Raw genomic sequence first — 22572 nt, 5'->3', positions numbered from 1 at the left:
TTACTTGAGGCACCATCAGTGGTTACAAGCAGCAGAATTATTTTACCCTCTCTGGGTGGTAGAGAGAGATTGATGCAATGGCAGTCCAATGACAACCTGTAACTAGGAAAAGGACTTCCAAATTAACTGATCTGGATTGTAGTAGCCATGGGTGAATCCTGTTTGTAATGGGGAGCTCATTCAAGGTACTTAATTTCTCCAGGAATCCATTCAACTGAATGTCTGGAGATGAGGGTGGCACTGAATGCATTGTGGGCTTTCGGAGATCTGGTATTGCAAAAGGCAGCTCTAAATCTAATTGTGGAAAATTGAGCTGCTGTGTTCTAAGAAGGAAGGAACAGGATATTGCTTTCTGTTGCCTGCACTGCAGACAGGCTCAGCTGATCACGACTAGACGGCTGTGGGTAGTTATTACATGTATGATGGTATGACAGATCTTTTTCTAATGTGTTTGCTTGAGAGATCTATTTACCATTCCTCTGAGAAACAAATTGTGTTCTGTAGAAGACCTAAGTACAACACTGACCGTAGACCTATTTTCCATTCTTTGGTTGAATGGGCAGGAATTCACAGGTTCCTTTCTCCAATTCCCTTTGTTATTCAAAGGTCTTGGTCAAGATTAAAAGAGACAAAGGTTCCATGATCTGTATAGCCCCTTTCTGGCCCAGGCAGGTTTGGTTTCTAACCCTATTGGCAATTGTAGAAGCCACTCTCATCAGGTTGAAAACTTTTGCTTTTGAGGAGTCTCCTACAACAGGAGAATTCCCAGCTAGAGTAGTACAAAGGATCTGGCCCTTGGTGTCTCACATCATCTTTGCTGTTTGAAAGGAACCTACCAGAAGGGCATGCCAATTCAAGAGGAAAAGGTTTTCAGTCTAATGCAAGATTGTCCAGGTGGGACAATCATACTTGCTCCCCAGGGAAACTTTGACTGCCTTCACTTGTTGGTGTGGGTTACAGATCTCATTAGCTTTCAGATCTCATTAGCTGCTATTTTGACATTCTATGAATAAGGTGAATGCAAATAGTTTCTCTGCATTCCCTTTCTAGGTGCATGCCTGGCTTAGTACAGTAGAAATTTTGCACTAAAGTCCCTGGTGTCATGAGATAAATGTAGTTTTTGTGAAGCTTGATGAAACTTCCTTTTTAGTTGCTCAACTTTTTTAGTGTGGGAAGCAAATTTTTTCTCGTGGTAGTGATAGGGTTACCATATTTCAACAAGCAAAAAAGAGGACGGGAGGAGCCCCGCCCTAGCCCCGCCCCTGCCCCTCCCACTTCCCGCCCCCCCAGAACCCCCAACCCTCCCCCCGTTCCTTGTCCCCTGACTGCCCCCTCCTGGGACCCCTGCCCCTAACTGCCCCCCGGGACTCCACTCCCTATCTAAGCCTCCTTGCCTCTTGTCCCCTGACTGCCCCAACCCTTATCCACACCCCCACCCCCAGACAGACCCCTGGGACTCCCACGCCCCATCCAACCACTCCCCACCCCCTGACAGCCCCCCCCAGAACTCCCAACCCATCTAAACCCCTCTGCTCCCTGTCCCCTGACTGCTCCGATCCATCTCCCCACCCCTGCCACCTGACAGCCCCCCCCCAGAACTCCCAAACACTCCCCCCCTGCTCCTTGTCCCCTGACTGCCCCCTCCTGGGACCCCTGCTCCTAACTGCCCTCCAGAACCCCACCCCCTACCTAAGACTCCCTGTTCCTTGTCCCCTAACTGCCCCCTCCTAAGACCCCCCCCCAACTGCCCCCCAGGACCCTACCCCCTACCTGTACCCTGACTGCCCAAAACTTTCTCCACTCCCCTCCAAAAGCCCCCCCCCGTTTCTTGACTGCCCCATCCAGAACCTCCCTGTCCCTTCTCCTGCCCCCCCTTACCCTGCTGCTCAGAACAGGGTGTTGGGCTCTGTGCCAGCCGGACACATGGCTGAGCTCCCCTGCACAACACAAAACCCGGTCCCTGGCCCTACACAGGGTTGCCGGAGCGGGCTGCAGGAGGAGGAGCTGCCGGCCGGCTCAGAATGCAGGCAGGGGGGGGTGGGAGGAGGAAGCTGCTCCGGAGTCCAGCCCGGGACTTTCCTGCAGCCCTCCCAGCCGCTCGCTCTGCCGGGGGAGGGGGAAATCCCGGACATTGTGAGTGCTTTACAAATTCCCCCCGGACGCTATTTTTAGCACACAAAAGGAGGACATGTCCGGGTAAATCCGGACGAATGGTAACCCTAGGTAGTGACTTCAGACCAGGCCTGAGTGATTGAGCCACCCTCCACTAACTTCTTCAAGGATAAGGTGAGGCTATGAGCTCATCTGAGATTCCTTCCATTTTAATCAGTCAATTATTCTACTATTGTTTTTCCCATGCCAGCATCTCCATTCTAGTGAGATCTCTTAATACATTCAGTGTTTCAAAGGTTACCATATGAAGTGGACTAAAGCCCTTAGAAAGACTGTCCATCCAATTTTTTGGGTTTTTTTGACCCTGTATTAGTAGGTCATGGTAAATCCAAGAGAATCTAGCTAAATGTCTGGTTGCATCACTCATTTCTGAACAGTCCTTTATTTCACGGCTGTTAAGGCACAGGCACTCCAAAGAATCTGTTTCCTAGCCAGCCTCTGATCAAATGCCATTCACAAAATTTGAAGGGCATCCTTGAGTTCTCTATCTTTACAGAGGATCAGTGTGTGGAATAAGTCTTTTGTCATGACCTGTTCTTACGAATGTATGCCTGATCTAGTATTGAAGTCAGTGGGAGTTTTACCATTAATTTGTAGGAAAGCGTTATTGTGCTCTCTTTCCTGGTTGAGTGGCCCAGAGTTCTCGCTCCTCAACTTACCTTTTTAGGATTGACTGTCTTTATTATTCAGGCAATCTATGCTTCACTTCAATTGTTAGAGATTAAGATTTCCTTCCACCTATAGTTTGTAATATTTATTTTATTTTTAGAGGCATACACGGGTTTTTGAGTCTCCAAGAGTTAGGGATATATGTATAAAACTCACCTAAGGAGAAGAATTATAGATGAGATATTTTCAAAGGATTTGCCATTTTATAAGTACCTTCCCTGCAATATAGAGGTGGTGGAATCTCTGCTGTTTTTATTACAGATTTTGGACATTTTACCATTGGATCCAAATTCTGCTCAGAGAGGTGCACATCTTGCACTGCAGTGTCTGAGAGATTTGGATGTATCTTAGGGTATAATTTGGCCCTTACAAGAAACTGATGACTGGAAACACAAGGGGCTATCGGTGTTCCAAGCAGGGATACATGCATACATGGTTAAGAACATAAGACTGGCCATACCGGGTTAGGCCAATGGCCCATCTAGCCCAGTATCCTATCTTCCGACAGTAACCAATGCTAGATGCTTCAAAAGGAATGAATACAACAGAGCAATCAAGTGATCCGTCCATCATCTGTTGTCCAGTCCTAGCATCCGGCAGAGACCATGGAGTTCTCACAGTTTTTTTGGTGGCCTCAGAGTGTGGCCATCAACTCTTGCTGGTGGCCGCTCTGACAATGTTTCCTAAAATACTTACTTAACTTTAGGAAAAACAAATAAATATGCACACATACATGTCCAAATGATTATAATTTATTTACGTAGGGTGTTTTTGCAGACTCAATAATAAAAATAATGTAAAGTTGTCTCTATGCTTTATTGGACCTAAACAGAATAGAAACAAAATAAGGTGCCTAGCACATTCTTGTCTTTTTTGGTGGTGTTGCTTTTGCTTTTTTAGACTTGCTACCTAATAAGGCTGCTGCTGTGAAAATTGATATTGGTATGTATCACTTTTCACAGCAGACTTACTAGCTGGCTGGGAGACAGTGAAAAGTAATATTAACAAACATACAAATAACACTTTTCATAGCAGACTTAGGCAGCCCCCGCAAGCCAGGGGACAAATTAAGCCGTGGATGGAGAGGTGGGTAGGGAGGCAGTGGGGGCCAGGCTTAGTGGGGTGGGGTGAGCCCGGGGCTGGAGCCCAAAGCCCCCCAATGGAGAATAGAGCCTGGCTGCAGGGTGCCAGGCTCTATTCTCCAGAGTCTGGCGCCCGCCACCCTAGGGCTGAAGCCGGAAGCCTGAGCCCCATCACCTCTGGGAAGGTGGGGAACTCGCACTAGCTGCCTGCTCCTCTGGCATTTGTGGCTCCAGAGGAGGGCAGGGGTCCAACCCCTGGTGGTGGGCCCGGGAGAGAGGCCACTGCTTCCCTTTCCCCTTCTCCCCCCATCACTGCCTCCCGTCATGCATTCTGCTGTCGCCAACCCAGGAGCTTCACCTCAAGCATTATGTTCATGGGGATTAGGGCAGGTTGCTCCATTCACCCCCTCCTGTGTTGTACACCCATTGCAGTGTGATTACTGGGATTTCTCCACCTTTAGTGTCCCAAGGGGAAAATGAGCTCTAGTAAAACTTATAGTAGTCAGTATAGCAAGGTGAAAGCTATTCCCTGATACTAATAAAGGAAGTTTTCCTGGTCAGCCTTGTCCTATTAGATAATTTGTTAGTGGGCTTTTTAATCGTAGAACACGTAAGTATATAAAATAAGTGTTACATAAACTGAGCATAAATTATCCAAGGGGAGATGCTACAGATGTTCCAAAGGTGAGGATGCGGGGGGGAGAGGTGTTGAAAGTTGTGCCTCTGTAATGCCCAAACTGTCTGGTGTATGGATACACCACTGCAGTAAAAGAGATGGATATTAATGTTAGCAATGCTTGGGTAGAGTGCAGTGTTATGGTTAACGCAGGAACATGAGTGTTACTGGCATAACTTCCGCTTGCCATTTTACTAGTTATGCAGGGCCCCAGCAGTCTACTGGGAAGCTGCTCATAACAAAATACGGACATGGGGAATATTTGGATAGCTTGTCGCTTCTTTAAAGGGGTCATTGTCAAGATTGCTAAGCATATATATAATACTGCTTACCTCTTATATAGCATCCTTCTTTGGAGATCTTGGAGTACTTTACAAAAGAAGTAGAGTAACATTCTCCTATTTTACTGATGGGGAAATAGAGACAAAGAGGTGAAGCAGCTTGTGGGTCAGTGGCAGAGCCAGGAACAGAACCAAGCTCTCTTGCCTTCTGGCTCATGACCCAGTGTAGAGGATACTATTCTCTCCATCTCTGTACACAAATCTAAATCAGTCTGCTGACCTGCTCCATCCAGGTGACCGAGGCGGGTGTATTCTACAAGACAGAGCAGGTATGGAGGATATGTTTTGCTATGCCCACTAAATTAGGTAATCCCAGTAGTTTGAATTTAGCTGCTGGTGTATTGCCTTGCAGAGAAGATGGAGTTTGAGTGGCAGCTTTTGTTTGGGTAACCTAATAGATTTTCCAGGTCTAGGGGACAGCTGAGTGGAGAGGGGAGGGAGTATGTGCATAGGGGGGAAAGGAAGGCATCTGTCATCTGAGATTTTTTGGTGGGGTTTAAGGACTCTCTAGCTACAAACATAGCTTTCCCCATCCTCCAAATGACATGTTGCTTTCCTCTTCTACCACTAAACTGACTTTAAATGTTTCATATAATACTTTGTTTGTCTTCCACTTTTCATACAAATTGTGTCCTAAAATGCTATGCAGAATTAAATACTGGACATCAGACAATAAATGATGTCATTTGCTCATGCTAAAGACAGTTTGATTAAACAAAGGCATTCAGCTGTAAGGCCAGTAATGAATCAGTAGATAAATCAAAAGGCGGAGAAAAGAGAATTTAAGAGTTAGAGATAGAGAGTAGATCAAGATAAGCTGAACCCGGTCACTCATTCTATTTATTTAAAAGGGCTGGTCCCCTGAATGGCAGCTCAGTGATCTGGGCCACAGTTGGAATCCAAGCTTTCTGGACTAGAAGGAAGGACAAGAGCTGTGAAGGCAAGGTATTCAGCCCTGTGAAGAGAGTGCCTCATATTCTTTAGCAGTCCATTCTGACTGACAAAACAGGCCCTGGGCTTCGTGTGTGGGGAGCTGCTGTCCAGTCATCCTTTGCAGCCAGCAATAGCCTTGGTCAGATTTGGAGGGAATTACATCCAGCAGTCTCTATTGGAAAGGAAGGGTTTGCCCATTCTTTGAGAGAGATGGTGAGCAGTTGGGGTATCTACAGTATTCCTTGTTTATGCAAAAACATGAGCCAAAGTAGAAACAATGAACGTAGTAAATGCGACATTAGATTGTAAGATCTTGACATGTTTCCCGCTGTTTCCTGTAAGCACTTGTACTAAATCAGTCCAGATCTGTACTTATAACAACACCCACGTCAATCCCTCACTCCATCTTAATTTGTATTAGATGTTCTAACATTTCAAAAAGGAGCAGCTCAGTGTTTGGAAAAACAGATCAAATTTCTTCTCCTAAGTATTCAAATGAATCATGAGTATGTTAAAGGAAATGCTCTGTAGGGCGATTTAGAAAACGTTTAGTGTGAGAGTATATTTAAGATTGAGGTTTCTGGGTGTGTTCCCCCCCCTTCCCAATGTATGTATGAAAACAAAATCACTGTAATGGAGAATGGAAGTTAAGATCAGATTTCTGTTACTTTGAGCCAGGCTTTTGTACAGTAATTTAGAAGTGCAATGTCTTAAGTATAATGTATGTTCAGAAACTGCTGTTCTTTTGACTAACTGGTGTTGAGCTTTTAGGTTCTTTGAAGATACCTGAAGAGACTCTCCTTAAGTCTTTTCCTCCTTGCTCTTCAGAACCTGCACTGTACTGGTCAGTGCATGCTAACTCTTTTTGGAGAGGCACCCCTCAAAGTTTATGCTGGAGCTCTGTCAGTATTTCTGTTTTCCTATAGCAGTCTAGTCACAGGTTTGGTTTCTTCTTGTTAGATGGCAACAGAAACTTCAGAGAACCCTGGGGGCTAGGTAGACCAGCAGATTAACTGGCTGGTTTGGTGGTGTCATCTGAGTCCCTATCAGCATTTGTCTCTATAACATAAACATTCCTGTTTGAGACACCCACAGGTGGAATAATGACAGTGGTAAAAGTCAAGATTGAGGTGTATTGTCGGAATGGGGGGTGGGTGGCATGTCCAGGAGATTGCTTAAGGTTGGATTGAGTTGTGGTACATTTGTAGAACTCTTCAGGGGGCTTTTGCTATGCTTAGCTGTAGTCTGTGCTGTTTTACTCTTCACAGTGTTGTTTTCAAGGAGTAACACCCAATGTGGTGGTGCTGTGGAAGAGACAATTACTGCTGACTCTTCTTTATATTTATCATCTCCCAGTAAATCAGAGTTTTCAGTTTTCTTCCAAGTATCCACCATGCAGAATTGATACTTGGCTGGAAACCTATTCATGCTGAGTCCCAGAGCCAATACAAAAGGAAGTAGAGGCTCTATATTTCTTGTAAAACTGAATGGTAAGAACAAATCTTAACCGTTCTCTTCTGGGTTTCCTGCTGCTTTCCTAAACTTGCAGGTGATCTAAAATTATCAAGCCCAGAGAAGACTGAGGCACTTCAATGGGACCTAACTAAGGGCTTGTCTTCACTACGGAGGTAAGTCAACCTAAGTTACGCTACTCCAGCTGTGTGAATAACAGCTGGAGTCGACATAGCTTAGGTTGACTTAAGGTGTCTTCACTGCACTGAATCGACGGGAGATGCTTTCTGGTTGACTTCCCTTACTCTTCTCGGAGAACTGGAGTACCGGGGTCGACTGGAGAGCACTCTGCCGTTGATTTAGCAGGTCTTCACTAGACCCGCTAAATCAATCCCTGCTGCATCAACTGTAGCAGCGTGGATCTCCCCATAGCGAAGACCAGCACTAAAGTAAGTGAATGAGCAACACAATGACAGATAAAATTCAATGTTGATAAATGCAAAGTAATGCCCACTGGAGGGAATAATTTGAAATACTCATACACTTTATGGGATTCTAAATTAACTGTATCTGTTCCAGAGAAAGACTTGGGCGTCATTGTGGACAGCTCAATGAGGATCTCTGCTCAATGTGCAGTAGTGGTCAGAAAAACACGTTAGGATGCATGAGAAATGCGGTGGAGAGTAATATAGAAAATATTGTTACTTCATATAAAATCATTGGCATACCATTACCTGGAACACTGTGTTCTTCAACTGTGGGTCAGTGTGGATCCCACTGCATATGAGATGGGATCTTTTTGAATTGCAGAGTCCATCAAGGCCAAGAGTGCCACTTCATGCTTCTGTGCAAGGGCATAAAGGACTGGAGCAACTGCAGCTGCCACCCTCCCTCCATTCCCTCTTACCGCCTGAGGCAGCAAGACTGAATCTGGCAAGTGTCCAACCGTCTACTTTTCTTCTTGTTTCAAACTCATCTTCTAGATTTAATTGGAGAACAAATACTTCTTCACCCCTCCTTATCTTCAGTTCTCTACTTTGGACATTTCCTAAAACCAGAACAAAAGACATCTCTCCCCATACACGCCCCTGCACAGTGGAACAAGGTGCGTCATGCCTACCACTGTGGCAGACTCTAAACCTGGGTTTAAGCGCTGCCAGACTTCATTCCCCAGTATAGCTGATGCCTATTCTGTCTGGGGAAGAGCCACATCCCTGATAAGCACTCAGAGTGAAAATACATCTTATCAATCACTTGCAAATTGAGGGACACGTGGCTGAAGCTACACCTGCACATGGTCTTAGTCCTGGAGGAGTCATTCACCTCCAAGGAACCCAAAGGGTCATCCTCAGCAAGTGCCCCTTCAGGCAGATGCCACACCCCAGGCTTTAGGGGTGCAAAAAAGACCAGGAAGAAAAATGCATTGAATTTTACACCAGTCACATTGATTCTGATCAGCTCAATGCTGGGACCATCAGCACTGGCTGTCACTTTCTCAACACCATATCTGCCAGCTACCACTTTGGCACCAATACCAACAGACCTGGCACTGGTGTCAGCACCAGCTCCTCTGGCCCTGACCGCATCATCGCTGGAGCTGGTGCTGGCACCCCAACACACAAGGGAAAAGCCAAAAGGAAGGGCCAAGCAGTGACAGGGCTCCCAGCATAGAACCGCCCCAGGGAGAGAAGAGAGAAACTTCACTCGTCCAATGATAGAGCATCAAGCCCCCTTCTGAGGGAGTGGCGCTAAGTAAGCTGGGAAGCTGTTACTTTAAGATCAGTTACTTCCTTTTCTACTGTGTATCTAGAATCTGGATCTTGAGTCGCTAGATTTACTGCTGAGCTCTTATCTTTTGCATATGTACTGGAGACTCTTGTGTGATTTGCTAAGAGAGGGAGAATCAGTTGAAGTTGCCAGGTTGTCAGAGAGTGTCAACTTTTAACAGTAGGAACATAGGAATTGCCAGACTAGAACAGACTGGTGGTCCACCTAGTCCAGTGTCCTGTCTCCAACAGTGGCCAGGACCAGATGCTTCAGATGTTGGCAAAAGAGCCCCTACCTTCCCAGGACCAAAACAGGAACGTGCTCCTGTGTATCATTGGTGTTGTCCATTTGCTTGGCAAAGCAACCGATGATGGTTTGAATGTTTCATCCATGAGTTTATAGCCACGTGTTATGTGGCATAATCAACATCGGGGTAACTTTTTGGACTGGTCATTTAAAGTTCTGATAACTTGCAAAAGGTAGAAAATCCAATACCTGAGCAGATGCAACTTGCTACTAACTTCTGTCCCTCAGTTTCCCTGTTGATAAAATGGGGATGGTCCCATGTAACATTGAATTATGCGTTTAGAGGATTAGTTAGCATTTGTAGAGGGCTTTCTAATGCTTGGAGGAGGTGTTGTGTAAGTATGAAGGATACTTACTACATTTCTCCCACCCTGTTTGTGTTCAGAGAACCCCCAGAACTACATGCTCAGTTTGGAAACAATTCAGGAACTTCTAAGAGAACATGGTAACAGTGGCTCAGGAGTGTTGAAGTTTGAAAAGAGGGTAATTGTCTCAGACTAGTGCTCACCAAACTTGCTTGTGAACGGTTTGGCTGTTTTTAAGGCTTTTAAAAATGTAATGCAATTGAAAATCAGAATTTATAAGAATTGTAAGTAGTTTCATTTTTTTTTTTTAAGTCCTGAAATGATTTAAAAACCAGTATTTCCCAATAAGGGATTTAATAGGCTTCTGTACATAAAGGACTCCTGCTCTGATCCTTCCCAAATATCTTTAATTTGTAGCAGCCTAGAGGCTGAGAAGATCAAATAAAAGAGAAGTTTCCCTTCTGTTAAATGCCTGCGTAGTTGCTGCCTCTGCGCATGGGAGTGATGAGTGTTCTAGTTTGGCATATGACAGCTGAGAGCAGCTGCTGATTTAAGAGAAACAAAAAAAAGGGGCGGGGGTTGCTGAACTTTTAAAGTAGGAGGTATAGACGGTTTAAATTTAGATTACTGTCTGCTGTGTCATCTCCCCTGCTGCTGTAGAACTTGCTGTACCGCTTGTTTATGAGAGGACAAACAAGACTGGCATTCTCGGTGACTAGATAAGTTTGTTTACAAGGTACAGCCTCCCATTGGTGTGAAAGTGTGGAGATGGCTAATGCCCAGAAGTAGGGCGCTATGGGACAGCAATGTGCTCTCACTGCATGGCAAGGATAAAAATAGCTTCTGCATCACCCCTTTGTAGTCTTGCTTGGGGGCCCAGTCCGGCTGCCACTGAAAGAAATGGCAGCTTTGCCATTTAGTAAGCGAGGTGTTGTTTGTGGTGGTGAATTTGCCAGTAGTGCAGTAAGAACTATGGAAAGAAAGAATCAAAGTGGGCAAAACCAGGGGAGTGGTTTAGAGCCGTGTTCCATTTTAGCCAAATCCTCCAAGTTTGGAGATTCTGGTTTTGATCCATCTTCCCGAAACGCTGCCTGGTAGTGCAGACTACAAAGGGGCTCAAAGGAGCCACATCCAAACTAGACTGCCATTTTTGAGGAGAAACTGAGGTATTCTTGCTTAGGGGATTTTAATTCAATGTCATTGAAGAGCTGTTCTTTAATCCGGGTTTTTATTCCATTTGGGGCATCTGGTTAGAGCCAGGAGAGTTTTCCTTGTTCACCCAAAATGTGGTGGTTCATGCCCCTGCATAGAGCAGGGTTGCTAAATACCAAGTTGCATCGCGAGTTTGTAGCAAGCCCTTTTCTTGTTAATCAGCAGCTGTCTCCAGTTTTTTGCACTGTCTGAACTGATGTCATTTCCCCCTGGCCAAACCCTACAGCTCGGCTGCGTCTGAGATGTCACAGGGTGTGGGAGGAGAACGAGGGGAAGGGCGGAGAGCGAGCCGAGTGCACGCTGAGTTCTGGGACCCTGTTTACTTAACATTCCCAGCGGCGGAAGCCCTGGGTTCAATAGGATCGCAGGCGCACCCCGCGCACATCAGCGGAGGAAATGGTTGTTGGGGGACTTTAAAATTCCTTTGTTCCAAAGCGTTAGTGTGGATGATGAGAATGCAGGATGCCTTTCCTCTTGGGTCTGAGACAGGTAACTAGTTTGGGTTGGGTTGGTTGCTGCCGGTTCCGGTGGAGAACTTGTTTTTTTAGAAAATATTTTCTCACTTTCCAAGGAGAGAAGTAAAAGTGTGTGTGTGTGTGTTTTGGTGGTGCTGTTGCAAGACAACTTTCTTTTCGTTAGCAAAGAAGAAACAAAACGTCAGTTCAGGAGAACAAGCTTTTGTTGTTGCAAGATTCACAACAAAGGAGGATTCTCCTGTGTGTTTTTTTTTTTTTTTTTTTTAACGTCTACTTTCCACAGGCCCTAATATGGAAATGTGTTTACATTGCTTTAAAACTTCGGTCAGTGTTTGGAGAGGTTTTTTTTTAATATATGGGTAATATTTATTATCTGGAGTCATGCTGTGTAGCAAAATAACTCACTGAAGAGACAAAACAGAAAATGGCAAAGAGTTAACATGTGCACAATGCCTGTTTTAGCAAGGCACAGATCCTGGATTTGGTGACTTATTTAATAGCTTTGGAAAGTTGGTGTTTTAACAAGAAACAGTCAATTTATATTTGGTAATGTAACAAGGAATGAGAAACAGTAGCAACTGACCCGCTGCTCCCTGACTGGGAGTACATTGCCAACTATTTGTTCTTAAGTTTCTGAGAGTTCTAAAACTTGTTTTGGTCTGGGAGGCATGTCTGTCTAGAGATCTAACTGCAAACTGTCCTCAACACTACTAAAGTCAGTAATGTACAATAAATAGCTTTATAGTTATTAATATAGTATTAAAATACCAAGCCAATCAAGGCATTTTAAACTAGGCACTTTCTGTTGCTTACAAGGACAGCAGAGTCTAACTTTTAGCAAACTGCTGTATAAGCAGCCTTGTCACTTTTATCAATTACCAGTTTATTTTTTCTCCAAATGTAGGGTGTGTTTATTTATTTTTCACTGATTCTAAAACAGTTTTACATGATGACCTACCTCTAACCCATTGACCTTTTGCAGTTGAACATAATGGCTGTAATAATGGTTCACTTGTTAGCACACCGAATCTAAATAGAATCTGTTTGAAAATCTCAGAGTTGAACAGGGAATACAGTGCTGTCATAGCTTTGTGGTGGGAAAGACCTTTGTGGTTGAAAGTTGTGTGGGCAGTAGGTATGGAAGAGCTGTTCAGCCTTTGAAGAAATTATTCTAAGGATTTTAAGTAAATCTTCGATTTGTAATAAAATTCTGCAAGATCAGTACAGCTTTTGAAGTGGGGTCAGCATCAGATGTCCATATATTTTATTTTTAAGATTACTTTTCTAAATCTATGAAGATATTCTCCCCCCTCACCAAAAAAAAAAAAAAATTGAGGGTGATTATTGCATGGTAGCCAGGTAGCATGCAAAACCAGAGTTTAGGAGCTCTTGAGTTCCCTTTACTCATCTGTCTAGCTCAACACGGGGTATTTTAATATTGGAGACCTGACTGCTGATCTATCTTTGTTCCACTTGCGGTATACATTTAAAAAAACACCCTCTAGGTACATAATGCATAAACGGGAAGGGGAAACAGCTGGTGGTGTCTCAAGAACAGGTTTCTGTATATTTTGATTGTCCTTCATTTGTGGGTAAAAACAGTGTTGGGAAAGTATTTTTTCATTTAATGTGTAGGAAAAACACCAACTTCAATTTTGTCAGTTTCTAGGTGACAGAAGATGGTCATATGCTTTGGGATAATTTCCTGTAGATAACCGATGTGCAGGAATCACCTCACATACCACTGAAGTGGAGTTCCCTGTGGTATGAAATTGAGCAACTGTTTATCAGGCCATGATGGGAACTACAGAACAGTTTTTGAGACAGGAAGTGAAAAATATGGTATTCAAACTGTAGGGGGAATTCATTAAAATTACCCCAGTTGGCATCTGGCCAGGACTCCGAAGAAGTGGGCTGTAGTCCACGAAAGCTTATGCTCTAATAAATTTGTTAGTCTCTAAGGTGCCACAAGTACTCCTGTTCTTCTTTTTGCGGATACAGACTAACACGGCTGTTACTCTGAAACAAGTGTTATGGAGCTCAAAATGGCCACAAGCAGTTACAACCCCCTCTTTTGTAAAGAGAGAGGCTCCTCAAGGAGTACCTTTTACATTCTTGACACCATGATAGGAGTTTGGTTCAATATTGGGCTGAATCCGCTTATCTTGTGAGCTAGTGCCATCAGCATGTAATATGGCTGCATAATACATATAATAAAATGTCAAGTACCATTTGTGTAATTAAACTTGTTAGGATCAAAGCCCAGGCCATCCTTGCTAGGTCACTTTAAGTCCTGTAAATAGCAAATGTGAAATGTCTACTAGAAGCCTTTAATCCAGGAAAGATCAACAGTGTTGTGTCTTTGAGTGTCTTTAAGTGTTTAGTAGGGAAACAAGTTTAAGGATTTTTTTAGTCCTCCTGTGCTTGGGGCTTATGAGTGTTGTTTGCTGGTAGAATTTGTTGTTTCAGTATATTGGCCTTATTCTCAATTCATTTAATTCTTGGTACTAAATAAAGTAGGGTTGTTGTATCCAGAGCCCATTGAAATCAGTGGGAATCTTTCCATTGACTGCAGTGGGCTTGGATCAGGTTTGAAAAGATTAAAGCATCTTGCATTTGAGTAACCAATAGTTTAACAGCAATTAAAAAGTTTAAATATTTAATCCAACCTGGAGCTGAAGGCCTCTTTCACCACCCTTGCAAAGTTCTTATCCGAACTAGGCAAGTTTTTTGACAAGCAAGTAAAATGTCTGTATTTCATTGTCAAAAATCTTGGTAAAGGAGGTGAAGTGAATAGAGTTTCTGCCTGAGCTGGCAAATCTTGCAAGGTTGCTCTTCACTCCTAATCAATACGAGAATAATCCTGGAAAATATCATTGTGTCCTCTTGTTGTGTAGAACTTTAAACCCAAACTTTATCCCTTTTATCCTGCATCACTGTAGATAACCGCTTTTCTTCACTGTTTATTCTTCAAAAAATGTTTCCAGGTCTTCACTTTTAATTTTTTTATTTTTTTAACTTTGACAAGTATATTACAGTTTAGAAGAATTTAAATGCATGCAAGGTTAAGTCAGCTACGGTCTTCTCAAGAACTTGGGCTCCTTATTGGTCTAATCGTAGTGTTCTGCACTGCTATGTAATATATCAGGCAGGGCTCAATCAAGTTTTTTGCAAGGATGAGAATTTCATTAAGCCTGGGGCTAGCAGAAGCCTTGTTTACACTGGAAAAATCTGTGTTCAGCTGGTCCTGGCAACAGTGACAGAGCATAGTGTAGACAGGAGTGCCTTGGTTTTCATGATACAGGACTGAAAATTCCAGACACTTGTCAGCTGGACAACAGGTGTACACATTTTTACTGTAAATGCAGCCACATAATAAAAAGCACCCAGGAAAAAAAAGTTTGTTTGAATCTGTTTCAAAACTCACTGCAAAGTAGAAAAATAGAGTGATTTGCTAGACCCCTTTATCTACTGATCCCTTATGCCCCGTTGAATTTTCAAATGTTGGTGAGTGACGATCGGTTCAAATTTCACTTTTGAAATCTCTAATTAAAAAGGCTGATTTGTAAGAGGATACTGTTTCAGATCACTCCTTTAACCTAATGTACAAAGGTTGGAGGTTCTGGATTTATTTTTGAGAGCCTCATGCCAATGTTCTCTTGAATATTAGGGTCATAGATCTCTGCAAGTCGTTTAATTTGATCTTGCCCTTTAAAAGTTTGTATGATTCCCTCAGCTTCTTTGAATCTTAAGAATATTTTGATCTGAACTAAAACAGCATCAAGTTTTGCTCCATTGTTTTGATTCAGTTACATGCTTTACTGAATGTAACCTCTTCCCTAACAGAACTGTGTCTAACAAATGGACTAAATGTGGATGAAGGGGAAGAATAAGATCTTGGGAGGGAAATGTGCCTGTGGAGCCTCCTTTCTAACTCCACTCATTGCAGGCCTTAATACATTGGTCTAGTTGCTTCCGTTTGGAATAACTTCTTGAGCAGCTTTTATTCTTTGGCCCCACATTTCCTGGTGAAGTGCTTTTGCCAGGGAAGAGCTGCTGAGAAGGAAAATTGGAAACCGTAATAGCAGCAACAATGGACAACACCAGTCAAAACAACTGGATAGAAAAAGCACTCAAGATGAAATGTTTACTTCCCCTTCAAAGATAAAAGAATGTGAAGACTGTGTCAGAGAGACAAGGTAATGAGGTAATATCTTTTATTGGAGTAACTACTGCTGGTGAGACAAGCTTTCGAGCTTACCCAGAGCTCTTCTTCAGGTCTGATATTTGTGGGATTCGGGTGTTTCTTAAAGCTCCAGCTCGTGACCGCATTTAATTTTGTAAGAATCCCAACTTTCATTAAAAGTGAGTTTTTCGCCCTCCTGGCTGCAGAGGGGAACGTGACCCGAGTACACCCTAACGACTCAAAAACCAAAAGGCAAATAAAACGTTGGATTAATTTTATTTAAAAAAATATTTGGTTAAACTTTAAAATACTGTCAACTAAAAAAAAAAAAAAAAAAAAAGCCAAGCGAGTTCTGAAAAGTTCTCTAAATAGCTCTTTCCTGGAAATGACATTACCAATGGGGAGGAGTCAGGACACAGCAAGGACTCCTCCTTCAAGGCATAAAAAAAAGTTTGTAAGCAAGTAAACATTTCCATGTCATGCTTACAGCCCAGACACTGCAGCACTAAAGACCTGAAAATGAAAGTTTCTATACTCAAAAGTGAAAACTGACTTTAATATTAGATAGAAATGTACAGCATGATTTTTAAAGTGACAGTGTACCCTTTTGAAAGGTTGAGTCTCTCTCAAGCATAGAAGTGAATGAGTGAGCCAACTTGTTCACAAGGTAAACTGTGTTTATAAAACCTCTAACGTTGTGCTTTGGTCGCTAAGGTTGGGTCCACTGTGGCCAATTAATCTTGGTGATTAAATGTTTGTTAAATATTGTTCTCATGATGCCAGCAGTAGCAAAGCACCAAGCAGTGTATTTTGAAACTCCTATTTGGGGCCCTTCTCTTGTGTATGGGCAGCTTTGATGTATGTTTTCTTTACACTTCACTACACTGTCAACTTTTGGTGCTCACTTGTCTCAAAATAGTCCTTTTATCTGGCATTTTTCATATATAAAATGTAAAACTTAACAGGTCACCATTTGTACTAAAGGTATAGCGTGCAGGAGAGTTGATAAGACTTCTTTATTCCCTAACCCCAGTCACCTGATTTGGGTCAGGCTTACAAGAGGTTATTGTCCGTGTGATGTGGCACAGATCAATACCTACAGATTCCAATAGTTACTGTTACATAATCATAATTTGCACCTTTACCCAACTCCTGCCTAGTCATGCTTGCATTAAATGATGCTGGCAAAGTCCCAATACTTAAATGCAAATGCTTGTTAATTTTTCCTTTCTTCCATGTGTCAGAGGAATTTAGCGCTTTAGGACCTCGGGCAGCATGGGGCCAGCAGCACGGAGCCCCTGCACTTCCAAGAGCTAAGCAGATCAAAGCAAGCATCTCTATCACACTGTGGAGATTTAAATTTCAAGACTCCTTATAAGAAATGGAAAGGGAGGTGGATATTTTTTGCTGTTTTTAAAATTAAATAGGCAGCTAGTATTTTTAAAATTATTATGAAGAACAAGTTTAAGCTCTGTTGTAACGTGCATTATTTGCCAGGACTGCTCGAGACCTGAATGCTTGTGTAGGAGGAACTCTTTGAGTTGGCTTCTTAAATACCCTCACGCTGTTTCACATCTGATACTCCTTGATGAAACATAGGCGCCTGGTCTTATAACAGGCTTATTCAAAGTGATACAAGCTACGAAAGTGAGATCGTGGAAGAGTGTTGCTGTTTTCGTAATGTAATAAAAATACTTTAATGATAATAATTAATAAATAGTGTGTAATAAGCATATAATAAAACAAATTTTATATTTCCAAGAGCACTGCTTTTATAATTTATACTCAGGTAAAGGAGAAAATCCCTGGAAATATTCATTTTTAGGAGAGGGTTCGTGAGACTTGACATTTTAGTGAAAGCGGTTCACTGATTGTTAAAGTTTGGGAACCACTGGTTTAGCTAGATCAGCTAATTGGAAAGGGAAGGGAAGATGAGAAGCACATGGCAGGGGAGAATAGGGTCGGAGGAGTGGCTGTGGAGGGAAGCTAAAGTGAAGAGACTGTGAGGAGGGAGGGGGCGGATGGGAGCAAACAGCTGATCAGCACAGGGCAGAGGAAGTCTGAGAACCTCCAGTTTTGACTGGAATGTGCAGCCGTCTCTGCTTTGGCTGCTCCTGCTTCTACCATCTGGAATCTCTGACTGGCTCCTCATGCTCGGCCGTTCTCCCCCAAGACCCCATGATGGGGACAGGAGGGGCACCATCTGGCTCCTAGTGCCCCCAGAGTATATGGGGGTCTCCCCTGCACAGCTCTGAGTCCAGGGCGAGGCTTGGCCTTGACTGGGTACCATTTTACAGCTCAGAGATTATCTTGAGTATAATAGATTATAAAGTGAATTTATGACATGCACAACTGAGGGCAGTGATGAATCACTAAATGCAGTTGCACTTGTGACCTGAGTCAGCATTTCAGCTAAAGTCTTCAGCAGTAAAAGACTAGTTCATTAAACCCACAGCCACGTAAGCCCTCGTTAGTTCAGCACAGACACTGGTTTACTTCAGTTCCCTTGTGTGTACTCTGTCATGAGGTATTGATGATGGACAGGACTAGCCAATGGCTAGTTACAGTGTGATATGTGAAACCTAATAAAATCAAGACATAAACTTGCATTTGATAGATTTGCTTATGAGTTTTTATGGCTGATGATTCTTGGACACTTTTCGTGTGTTGGTAGACACCCATTCTCCCCTTTTGTTACTGTTGGAGGATTACAAAATATATAGTATAGGAGCCGATTGTGAATTAATCGAAATACAAAGTTTGTGTCTATCCATTTTCTGAAGGCTTTCTGATTTACTTCCTTAACTCTGACTAATAGTGGCTCATAAATATGGCCTCTGTACTGCTTTCCCCTTTTTCATCCACTTGTATGTCAAGTTCAGCGCAAGTGCGCCTTGGTTCCTGGAGGGCACCCACCCTAGGTTCCATGCCTCTCAGCCACCACTTCTCCTGTGTAGAGATCCATGTCTCTCTCCCTCCTGACCAAGGTTTTCCAGGCTGCCCAGTCCGCTGCTTATGCTGTGATATTCCCAGCAAGCCAGACTGCCTAAACAGGCCAGTGTCTGAGCATTGTTTTCTCTTTGAAGACTTACGAACAGTGTAGTTATAAGGTACCATACAGACTTTTATCAGCAACCACATTTATTCTTAAAGTGAAAGCATTACAGAAAAAACACATTAAATACAATAAAAGAATTTACAAGCATGCTAATAAGTTTACCAGAGATCACCCCAACAAGGACTCTGCAAGAATCAGTTCCATCAAACCCCAATCAAGGGAGTTCTCTGTAGTAACAAGTTCATTGCCGTGGTGTCGTCCCTTCTACCAACAGAAGTTGGTCCAATAAAAGATATTGCCTCACCCATCTTGTCTCTGTTACAGGTTCATGTAATAACAGCCTCCACTCCAAACTAGCATACCTATGAATAGATTAGTCTTTGCTTTATACAGCTTGCGCCTTCGATCCTGAGACTCTGGGAACAGGTTATCAGTAGACAATGGTCCACTTCTCAAGGTGTAGTGTCAAAAGGCTGGATTTTTGCATAATCAAGGTGGGGAGACGAGGGGAATTAGCATTCACCTCCCCCTACGGATTCCCAGGCAAACCACTTGACACCGTTTGCCCCATAAGCCCATTGTTTAGCACATTGTTCAGTATACTACATTGAAGTTCATAACACTTCCCTGGGTTCGTATCCCCATTCCCCTCTTAGAAGTTGCATACAATCCTGGCCCACAATCATACAAAAACCATACAGTGGACCCCAAACCTACTTAAACTTAATTCCGTAAGCTCTCTGAAGGATATTGCAGGAAATTGCCATATCTGTCAGTGTCTCAATTTAATTCAGTGCTTGAACATAGACTAATGCTGTATGATGATGACCGGCCACAATGGTGCAGAGTGAAACTTGTGAAGTGAGCATGGTTACTTTGATTTTGGGTCGTTTGGTGAGGCCAGATAAGGAAAATTAGTTTGAATTAGAATGATAAAATAAAAGTCCTTTTGGTGACACTCCCAAATCTCATCATGGGAATTGTTAAGTGAACTTGTGGAGTTCGGGTGAAAGGGCAAATATAGTACCTATCTATAAAAAGGGGAATAAGGACAAGCTGGGGAATTACAGACCTGTCAGCTTAACTTGGATAGCTGGAAAGATAATGGAGCAAATAATCAGTTTGTAAGCAGCTAGAAGATAATAAGTAACAGTCAATGTGGATTTGTCAAGAGCAAATCATGTCAAACCAACCCAATATCCTTCCCTGATAGGGGAACAAGCCTTGTGTATGGGGGCAAACAGTAGATGTGATATCTCTACTTCAGTAAGGCTTTTGATATTGTCTCACGTGACCTTTTCATAAACAAACTAGGAAAATACAGACTAGATGAATCTACTATAAGGTAGGTGCACAACTGGTTCACAGTCAAGATGGGAGGATATATTGATTGGGGTCCCGCAGGAGTCTGTGCTATTCAACATCTTCATAAATGATTTGGATAATGGTATACAGAGTACACTTATAAAGTTGGCCGATGATAAGCTGGGAGGGGTTGCAAGCACTTTGGAGGAGAGGATTAGAAGTCAAATTGATCTTGAAAACCTAGAGAAATGGTCTGAAATAAATAGGATGAAATTCAGTAAGTACAAATGCAAAGTACTCCACTTAGGAAGGAATAATCAATGAAAAAATACAAAATGGGAAATGACTGCCTAGGAAGGAATACTATGAGGGGTTATAGTGGATCACAGACTAATGAATCAACAATGTAACACTGTTTCCAAAAAAGTGAACATCATTCTGGCATGTATTAGCAGGAGTGTTGTAAGCAAAATATGAGAAGTAATTCTTCCGGTCTACTCCGCATTGATTAGGCCTCAGCTGGAGTATTGTGTCCAGTTCTGGGCATCACACTTCAGGAAAGTTGTGGAGAAATTGTAGAAAGTTCAAAGGAGTGCAACAAAAAATGATTACAGGTCTAGAAATATGAACTATGAGGAAGCATTGAAAAAAATTGGATTTGTTTAGTTTGAAGAAGAGAAGACTGAGGGGGGACCTGATAAGTCTTCAGGTATATAAAAGGATCACCACTGAGGACAGGCGAAGAAGTAATGGATTTAAATTGCATCAAAGGAGATTTAGGTTAGACATTAGGAAAAACTTCCTAATTCTATGGGTAGTTAAGCACTAGAAGAAATTACCTAGGGAGGTTGTGGAACCTCCATCATTGGAGGTTTTTGAGAAGAAGTTAGACGAACAGCTATCCGGGATTGACTAGATAAGTCTTAGTCCTGCCTCAGTGCAGGAGACTGGACAAGATGATCTATCGAGGTCCCTTCCAGTCCTACATTTCTGTGATTCTGTCAGCAGCTAAGGACTGGTGACCACAACTAATGAGATTTTCATACTAAGAAAAGAACGTGGCCATGATTAATGTAGTCGCTGTTTGTTAGGGTCTTTCCTGAGATCTGTGAAACCTCTTGGAAAGTGGAGAGCAGCCAGAAATTTTTGTATATTCATGGATTTCAGAGGGAGTCATGAATCCTTATGAATCACTTTAAATCAGTAGCAGCTAACACCAAAGCATGATTTGGGGAGAAAATACCATACATTAATAAATGCTCTTTGTATAGTGCTATTCCACATCAGTGGATAGTGCATCAAGAGCACTGGTGGGCAACCTGCGGCCCGTCAGGGTAACCCGCTGGCAGGCGGCAAGACAGTGTTTACATTGACCATCCGCAGGCACAGCCGCCTGCAGCTCCCAGTGGCTGCGGTTCACCGTTCCCGGCCAATGGGAGCTGCGGGAAGCAGCGCGGGTGGTCAGATCAGAGGTGGTAGTTGAAGATTTTGGGGTGTGTATATGTGTGTTTTAAAGGGGTGTGTGTAAACTCAAATTTCTTGTATGTTCTGAATGTTATCAAGAAGATGTTTGTGTCATGGTTACAGAGCTAACCTTGCTCAGAACACCATCCTTGCCACCTTGGATGTCACCTCCCTATACAGCAGCATCCCTCATAATGACAGCTTTGTTGGCTGTCACAAATATTTACAAGACCATGGACAGCACTCAGATCTCCACCCCAAACGTTGCCAACTCATCCATTTCATCCTCACCCATAGCAGTTTTTTATATTCAACAACAAACACTTTTTCTCCAAACTTTGGGAACAGCCCTGGATAGTAGGACAGCTCCCCAGAATGTGCCAACCTCTTCATGGGCCGCCTTGAGGAAGAATTTCTGGACAAATGCATCACTAAATCAAGGATACACTGAGATATATTGATGATATTTTCATCATCCTCTGGACAGATGACCTGAACTCCCTCATAGAATTCCACCACCCATCCATTAAACTCTGTCTGAAACACTCCCACACCAGCATCAATTTCCTGGGCACCACAATCAGTTTCAATAATGGATCCTACAGACAATTATATACAAGAAACCAGATCCAGTATCACCCCAAACACGTCAAGAAATCTGTTAGCTACAGCTAAACACAGAGACCCTCGAATGTGCTCTGAGGAGAAGTCCAGATACACACCTAATGCACTTAAAACCGCGTTCGCCAAACAAGGACATACCACCAGATAAGTAGATTGCATCAGGACCAGGCCACCCAAATACCCCAAGAAAGCATGCTTCAGTAAAGGGAGAAGAAAAATCCCTCTGACCTCATCCTCCAAGGAAACCTGCCCAACACCTTTTAAAGTCAAGCCTGGGAACTTAATTCATAACTCAGCTAAACACCAAAATCATGGACTTAATAAAGACACTGGATTAATGGCTCATTACAACAGTCTGTAACCCACTATAACCCTCCTTTGTCCTACGACTGTAGACGTGTTACTGCCCACTTCCTCTTGACTGGTCTCTTGTGCCGTGTGTTAACTCCTTGTCTGTTCCACCTTGTATTTAGTTGTGATATTCCGAGTACCTTTCCTATACCTGAAGAAGAGCTCTGTGTAAGCTCGAAAGCTTGTCTCTCTC

At 43.0% G+C, this 22572-nt stretch overlaps 1 protein-coding gene across 2 annotated transcripts in view; it reads left to right on the top strand.

The window, feature by feature from the left end:
• The window catches only part of WBP1L (WW domain binding protein 1 like), an 83271-nt gene that overhangs the window by 36017 nt on the left and 24682 nt on the right, over positions 1-22572 (top strand). Inside the window, exon 1 of one of the 2 annotated variants that reach the window (XM_054035684.1) lies at positions 11213-11404. The exons of the other annotated variant lie outside the window; for it this stretch is intronic. Within the exon in view, the coding sequence (XP_053891659.1) occupies positions 11378-11404 (27 nt within the window). The 5' untranslated portion in view covers positions 11213-11377. Of the gene's footprint in view, positions 1-11212; positions 11405-22572 lie in introns of those variants that run through there. 2 annotated transcript variants of the gene reach the window in all.

Source organism: Malaclemys terrapin, chromosome 7, assembly GCF_027887155.1.
Source record: "Malaclemys terrapin pileata isolate rMalTer1 chromosome 7, rMalTer1.hap1, whole genome shotgun sequence".
In the NCBI taxonomy this organism is placed as follows: domain Eukaryota; kingdom Metazoa; phylum Chordata; order Testudines; family Emydidae; genus Malaclemys; species Malaclemys terrapin.
Note: the sequence above shows the minus strand (reverse complement) of the source record. Positions and strands in the feature narration are given on the sequence as shown.